This window comes from Neolamprologus multifasciatus, chromosome 3 (assembly GCF_963576455.1).
Source record: "Neolamprologus multifasciatus chromosome 3, fNeoMul1.2, whole genome shotgun sequence".
Classification (NCBI taxonomy): domain Eukaryota; kingdom Metazoa; phylum Chordata; class Actinopteri; order Cichliformes; family Cichlidae; genus Neolamprologus; species Neolamprologus multifasciatus.
Window position 1 is genome coordinate 19884193 of NC_140441.1, and position 8340 is coordinate 19892532.

The 8340-nt window shown below is 41.3% G+C and overlaps 1 protein-coding gene across 1 annotated transcript; it reads right to left on the bottom strand.

Annotated features, from left to right (window-relative positions):
• Positions 1-1485: 1485 nt before the first annotated feature.
• Positions 1486-5305, bottom strand: shbg (sex hormone-binding globulin). Its single transcript, XM_085137797.1, has 8 exons — positions 4975-5305; positions 4108-4205; positions 3673-3862; positions 3030-3191; positions 2733-2889; positions 2351-2487; positions 2022-2223; positions 1486-1897 (listed from the first exon to the last, which is right to left on the bottom strand). Exons 1-8 carry the CDS (start codon positions 5080-5082, stop codon positions 1761-1763), a joined length of 1191 nt encoding a protein of 396 aa, XP_084993923.1. The 5' UTR covers positions 5083-5305; the 3' UTR covers positions 1486-1760.
• Positions 5306-8340: the final 3035 nt, after the last annotated feature.

Below are 8340 nucleotides of genomic sequence, written 5' to 3' on the forward strand. Positions count from 1 at the left end.
AAAGCCTATATAAACGCTTTGCTTCAGAAGCTAACGTTTTTACATTCAACGTAGCCTCGTCGTACACTTGTTTTTGATTATTTCTCACTTTATTGGCTCGAGGGCCAAAAACTTTCTACTTTAACTACAGTTAGAGTCACGTTCGTTATCAGTTTTCATTTTTATCGCTTTATGTATGTGTTTTTATTATTATATGATTTTCTAGTTAAATATTAATAGGTGTTATTATATTTTTATTGTATTTATTGCTAGTTTAATGCTGTCCTGGGAAACAAATGTATATAATGTTCTGAATAAAAATAAATCTATTTATCTGTCTGTGTTTCCCGACCTCTCACATCTTCCAGTTCATTTCAAAGCTGCACATAACATTTTGATGACTTCTTGCAGCGATAAGTGGATACAGAAACGAGCGAGCAGACATCATTTTATCTGAAACTGATCTTGAGCGTTTTATTCATATTTGCTCTAATCGTTCTTCTTTTCTGCTTTCATAATTTAAAGTTGATAAGTAATATTTGGACTTTTTCCGTGTATCTAATTTTATGGGATAGATGACGTCATACACAAGTCTCTGATGAATTTAACATTATGTTCAATTAACCACTAGAGGGAGCAATTTTCATGTCTAAGATCAGTCACTCGGCGAGAGCGAGTGGGTTCTTGTGATGCATGCGTGAAAAGACTGGCTGAACGTAAGTTGAAAGAATTGAAGAAAATTAGAATTCAAATTTGGCTTTAAAGGAAATCGACTACACTCAGTGATGGTAGCCTCGTGGCAAAAGATCTAAGAGGTCTAACCGGGTTATAAATGACTGTATTTGAGCTGATAGATAATCAGCCGAGAGTAGAGGATTGGATAAATGATCAATGTGGGTGACCATCATGTTAACATAGAACAGGACAAAACACAGCCTTGAATGTCCTTCAGGAAGCCCGGACAACTATTCCTGGAGACTACTTAAATGGTAAATGGCCTGTATTTGTACGGTTTACTAGTCCCTAAGGACCCCAAAGCGCTTTACACATTCAGTCATCCACACATTCACACACTGGTGATGGCAAGCTACATTGTAGCCACAGCCACCCTGGGGCGCACTGACAGGGACACCCAGGGTGTCAGCCACCCTGGGGCGCACTGACAGGGACACTGGCACCACCGGGCCCTCTGACCACCACCAGTAGGTAACGGGTGAAGTACCTTGCCCAAGGACGCAACGACCGGTACTGTCCGAGCCGGGGCTCGAACCGGCAACCTTCCGATTACAAGGCGAACTCCCAACTCTTGAGCCACGATCGCCCCTTTAAAGAAATGACCCCCACCCCTCCGCCCCCCGAAAAAAAAAACAGCCTAAGAGAGTTCCGGCTGTGCTGAAGAATAAAGGTGTTCATAACAAAATAACATAACAGTTTTATTTGTTACACATTTTACTCCTCTATTTTGCCTTAAAATATACCAGAAAAATTAATGTGTATCAGAAACCATTTTAGGGAAAGTCATATTTTATTCAAAAGCTTGCTGTTGCACGTACCAGGGTCACAAAACTGCTCACATTTATCAGATTTATCTGTATGTTGTGTTAAAAGTGGGAAAGTGGAAGAGACATCTCGTAAAATATTAATATTTAGCACTAAATTATTTAGACTTTGGAGATTCACTGGTACAAGTATAAAATTCTGACTTAAAACACTTTAGTGCTCATCACTGCAAACACCATGTCTACTCAGCATACCATAAAGTGTAAGCATGCTTTCGTGGTTTAAGCGGGGCAGCTGTGAGAGGAAACGGACACGTGTTTGACGCGTGCCAAATCCAGATCCAAATCCTTCCCTTGGACCTGGATCTTTTCCAGACAGCCTGTCAAGAACTGGGAGCCGACATCGTCGTCATTCTCACCTGAAAAGACAAAATAGATGAAGAAAACAACCGTCTTCACGAGTTACACAGAGCAGATCCTTTTTTTGTGTTGCTGCACAGTAATACAGGATTAGACTGAAATACTTTAGAGCTGCAGTCTCACCCAAAAGGCCTCCAATGGCAAGATGACCATCTCTCCATGCTGATAAATAACCAGTGTTGCTCCCTGCACTGACTGAAAAATCAGCCGATGATTCTTCCTCATGTTTAACCACCCTCAGCGAATCCTTCAGAAACTTAATTTGGAGCCTCTTGAAAGTGTTTTTCATGGTGAACACCTCTTCTCTAGAGGTGAATGTGAAGTTCTGAATGCCAAATGGAAACAGAACTGTGACGTACACTGATCTGTGTGTGTTATTTGCATGAAACAAACATCATTGCTAAGTTAATAATCCCGCTTTGAGGGCAAATACATCTGACTTATGGGGATACCTTAGTGTTATTATCAGCTACCACAGAGAACATGAGCTCCTCCCCATCAGCTTTGATGCTCAAAAGGGTCCCGTCCATCTGGCTGAAATCCCCCCACAGTTCAATATGGACCTCGTTATCTCCATCAATTTGGAAATCTGGGAAAAAAAGAAGAAAAAAGTCATTTGCTGATGTGTTGAGTTAAAACCACTTCCAATAAATACAAATTAACGTGCTGAATCTGATCAGAAGGAGTACCTACTTAGAAGTAGGAGAAATATTGCTACCCGAGATGCCATATCATGCATAAATGCAATATCCGGGCCAGCTGGAAAGCTTGTTATTGAATAAAGGAGTGTAAACACTTGCTCGTATCTGGGATAATTTAGCAGAGTGTTCCCACCTGAGGTGTTGAAAATGGCAAATCCTGTGCCAGGGAAGTAGCTGCCAGGTTGTATGTTTTCATAGCAAGGCTGTAGCTCGTCTGGCTCTGCCACCCATGGGATGGTGAGGTTCAGCCACTTGCCTTTCCGCACACAGCCATCCATTTTGGGATTGAACTAAAGGAAGAGGAGGGATGGTTCAAACATGTTTAATAAGCTATTTTCGAGAGGTCTTGTGCAAGGAAAGGAAAACAGCATCTGGTTTATTTGCAGCTGAAGTGCAGTTTAAAACAAATGGTGCAAAATACACACAGTACCTGAACAATCATCTGTTCTTTGCTGATCAGCATCCCGCCAAGGGACAGTCGAAGTTTACCGTAAACGACCTCCTTCATCTCCTTGGAATGTATGCCCACCACCAGCCCGCCAGTGCCATCCACCTCCAGATTTACGAATTTGCCCTGGTTGCTCACTTCCATCTTGGTGGCATCAAGAGAACAACAAACGGTACAGTTAGCCAGTTTTAAGATGAGCTGTTATGCTCATTTCCAGCATGTTTTTATTCTCGCGCTCTCAAGGAGCTCTTCATAATTTCTCATACGGAGCCTTGGAGCAGCTCCTGAGTTCTCTCCAGGCCCAAAACCAGCAGTTTTAGCCACTCCCCCTTCAAGTCCACTCCAGCTTTCTTCTGATTGGCTGTCTCTTGCAAACAAACCACGAGGAGCAGATGGGTGGAATTTGTGTGCTCACAGCTGTTTCCCTTATATGACGATGACCATAATAATTTGCATATAAACTGACCTCAATATTTAATATGAACATCCACTACTGTGAGGATATATGTATGACAGAAAATAAGGAGAAGCATAAGGGGGCGAGTTTTAAAAAAGCAACATAAAGCAGTTCTTTAGCCAGTTGGAGTTCAACAAACTGATTTCTAAGTGATCACTGGAGGCTTACTGTGTGCCATTTCCCATCATTGAGCCTCGGGGTACCCGCTACGCTGACGAGCACACCTTCTTTGCTGATCTGCATCAGAGGGACGCCGTCTTTCAGCGACAAAATAAACCAGTCATCCCCGTTTTTTGTGTCTCCGTAGAAAACCAGACCTTCTGGGTCAAATGTCCGGAATTGAAAGGAGGATTTGATGCTGCGTGGCAGAATAAAGATACAGTAAATTGGAGTGACGGCTGCTCATTGGTGCATTAATAAGACAACCTGCTTATTTATCTTTGACTGATCTTAGAGAGCTCATGTACGCCTGTTCAGTAAAAACTGAACTTCAAGGTCACGTTTTAATTTGAAATCCCAGAAGAATCGTGTGCACCTTCTTGCCCACAGATGAGCTGCTGTGCAGGCTTGACGGTGCACTGATTTGCCCCGTCGCACACGTACCTGCGGATCTCACTAAGGTTGACCATTGTGTGGATCAGCGGCCTCCAGTCGTGCATGTTCTGGCCCAGATTGACGGTAGAACTGCCTGGCACCTCTTTCTGGAAGACACAAGCTTCATCTCGCACTGAACTGACACTTAGGTCGTTACTCACAGCTTTTTATTACACGCAGCTCTAATTTATTGAACTCAGCCTCAGTATTTTACACTCAGAGATCTTCATTGGCTGCTCGTTAAAACCACATTAAACCGAGAGATTAAATTTATTCAGTTATTGATTTGACTTTAAAAAAAAAGCTGAACAGAGCAGTGTGCAGAAATTATTAAATGGTGATGAAGTGCCACATCACTGCATTTCATTGACAAGAGCAACCACACAACACTCACTTGTGGATATGAACCATGTGTATGTAGAACATTTAAGAGGAAAAACAAGTCTTGCTTTTCTTTTTGTGTTAGTAATTTCCCAAAAACTGGGACAAAAGTAAATATTTCTTCTCTTATCTTAATTGTGCTGATGCATCCACAAACTGAGCAAACTGAGCAAACTGAGCAAAGTCTAAGCAAATGTTGGGATCCCCCCCCCTCCCCCTTAGACTTTTATTCTTTAAAACATAACCTATGAGCCAACAAAGTAGATTTTTCTAGAAGAAAAAGATGTATCTAAATGATACAGGCAGATATTTCCAATCATCAGGAGCTGTAGCATGTAAGTGTGCAGAAACAATATATGCCACTACAGTCATCCATGCTTCTGCAGAGAATCAGGGACTTTATTAAAGGCTGAAAAGGTGCATATAGATGATACTTCCTACACACACACCGAGTGCACATTTTAATTCTAGGCATTGTGCATTGCACTAACATACCTTATCACGTCCGTTTCCCTGGCCCTCAGCTCCCCACCCCAGCAAAATAAGGCTCAGAGTGAGCAGTAGTGCACCTGCCATTGCTTTCCAAGTCATCCTGCAGCACATTCACTGACCCAGGCCTTGCAGCGTTCAGTCCCCACAGCCCACGGTTGGTCCAGCTACACCGCGGTGCAGATGGAGGTCGAGTTAGGATGAGGAGCAGAGAGATTGTGGAAAAGTGTGCAGTTTGCTGGCATCTGCTGTCACAATTCCTGGGATCCAGAGGGCATATATGCCACGGTCAGGACAATCTATCGATCCCTGAGGCTGGAAGGCTGTGCTGGTTGAGACCAGTGTTTGCAGGAATGCAGATGGCTGTGGGTGGTGAATGTGAAGTACAGCAGGCAAACAGAAGAAAGAAACTGTGGGGGTTGTGGAGATCAGGGAAATATTTTACTGCTACTATTCATAACCATCATCATTACCATTACATTAATTATCATTTCATCAAAGCATTTATTCAATAGATTACACATGTTCTTAGTTATGATTATTACACCTATCACAGAGAGCTTCTGTCTGGTAAAAGGCCAGAAGCGCCAACGGTCGGGGTGAGGCTGAGTGCGTTGGAGGTCGAGACATACACACAGAAACAGTAGTTAGACTCATGTTTAGGTAAGAGTTCACATAATAGTTTGCAAAAGCTTGTGACTGCAAAATTGTGTCTGCCTAAGGGACAGTTTGTTCCAGGAGATAAGCGAGAGTTAGAAGATTAATAGAAAGCACCTGGCCTCGAGAGGAGGCCAGGTGCCAGGTCCTTTTAAATGTGTCAAAAGTTGTCAACAGAACGTTTGTTGTTTTTGAAACTTATGCATGAATTGTATTTGTTTGACGCATGAGGGGGCGTCATAAACAAAACCCTGATGGTATAAAACAACTGCTTGTGTATCATTGGGCGGAGATCGATGCTGTCTTTGTGCAGTGTTCATCTCCCCACGCGTGTGTTCATTAAAATCATTGTTTGACCGAAGCTCTTCTGGACCATTGTTGTTTTTGTGCTCACCCTCAATATCTGAACCCGTAACAGGGTTTTAAAGGGTCTGTTGCAATATTAGAAATTAAAAAGTGTGTTTTTATCAGTCCGTCAATCTTCCACCCTCGTTTTATTCATGTGAGGACACGACTGCGGTCCAGGTGAGTGACCTTAGCCAACCCACACGTGTTTACACATTACACAGGAACCTTGATTGACCGCTGCCAGCCATGGCTCGGTGTGTGTGTAAAATGTTGCAGTGAAGGGGGAGAGAGAACTCAAAGCTCTTTGTTCTTCTGCTGCACACAATCAGGCCGTGAAAGGTGGGAAATGCAAGATGAACAGCAAACAGGCCACAACTCTTCCCTGTCACACGCTCTCATACATACTAGCTGATCACAGAAGGTGTCAGCACTCATCTAAATGAAGGGATTACTGATGGCTGCCGTCCATGCTGCTGCTTTTAGGGTTATGGCATTTTGTGTTCTGACATAATGGGACATTGTGATAGAGCCATTATTATTATTACTATGGTACCATCTATGTGCCCCTGCCTTCAAAAGCTACAACATGTGCTGTAGAAAAAAAGGATCTGTTCTTAGTCAGATTCAGCAGTTTGTTGGGCTTTAACCGAAACAACTATTTGCAGGAGACCACAACCATTTCCCAGACAATGACTGACTCATCCTTTTCATGAAGAGATTAAAGAGACAGTTTGAATCTCACTGAAATATTTCTCCCCCGAGGTTTAGTATTGTTTATCCATCAAGATTTTTCTCATTTGAGTGGCCAGTTTTGGAAATGTCTGCTTTCACTTTAATAAACAAGTAAGTGGCCTTCGACTTGTGGTGTTTAAAAGACTGAAAATTACATAGCAATCCAAGTGTTTATGATAGCTTTACACATTTGTAAAGCCAAGAAAAAAACAAAGTGGCATTTGAGATTAAAGTCACAAATTTGTGATGAGAAAACACTTGTAAATTTTGAAGAAAAAGGTTTTAGAGACACAAGAATTGGCAAATTTGATTGAAAAGAAATTCATAAATGTAGAAGAAAAATAGGAAAACTCATGAAAAAGACATTTAAGTGAAAAAATGGTTAACTCAAATCTATAAAGTAAAAAGGGCAAAGCTGCATTGCTTTACTTTTCAAGGTTAAGTTGAAATTTTTCATTTGTCAAAAAAAAATGGGTTTAAATTAAAAATATTAAACTAAAAAAACAAGAACAACAAATCTTTAGAAGAACCGGAGGTTATCTAATTTACCAGAAAGAAATCTTCGAGTTACCTGAGAAAAGAAAATGTAAAAGAAAATTCTGAGAGAAAAATACAAATGCAAATTTATCAATTTAATTGACAATAATAATAATAATAATAATAATAATAATAATAATAATAATGGATTGGATTTATATAGCGCTTTTCAAGGCACCCAAAGCGCTTTACAATTCCACTATTCATTCACTCTCACATTCACACACTGGTGGAGGCCACAGCCCTGGGGCAGCTGGGGCAGAAGCGAGGCTGCGAAGCGAGGCTGCCATATCGCGCCATCGGCCCCTCTGGCCAACACCAGTAGGCGGTAGGGTAAAGTGTCTTGCCCAAGGACACAACGACCAGGACAACGACCAGCCGCAGCCACAGCCAAATCTATGGGGCAGAAGCAAGGCTGCAAGGCTGCCATATTGAGCCATCGGCCCCTCTGGCCAACACCAGTAGGCGATAATAGCAAAAGAATAATAGCAAAGAATTTGCAAATTTGGGAGAAAAAAAGGAAAAATTCTGAGAAAAAAATGGTAAATGTACAAATTTACGAGGAAAAAAGAAAAAAGGAAAAAAAACGTCATGTTTTTTACATTTTGTTTTTGACCATTTGATTAAAAAAAAAAACTGCAATGCTTGACCAAATACCACTCTGACTAACAGAACTGTTTTTTTTTTTTAATTTTACAACAACTCAGATTTCTTTGGAACCTCTTTGTGTGCTGCTTCTAGACAGAAATTAGGAATGAATTATTTTCTGCTCTCCTTCTGCATCGTCTTATTATGATGACCAGAGAATAGTTAAAGGCATCTTCTGTAACTTTGCCCCTACTAGTTTGACCAGATCCCAACAAACTAAATGTAGGGCAAACGCTGTGTGTAACTGGGGTGAAGTGGGACATGTCAACATAGTTGAGAGGTCGCCTGAAATGTTTGTACAGTACACTAAAATGTACATTTTCCCAGATGTATTTAGCATATAGAGGTCAAATCTAACACACTTCCAACTCTCTTGCTAGGTAAACACAATGAGGATAAAAGGAAGCTTAAGCTTGTTCTTATGGTCTCACGCAACAGTATTTATATGTT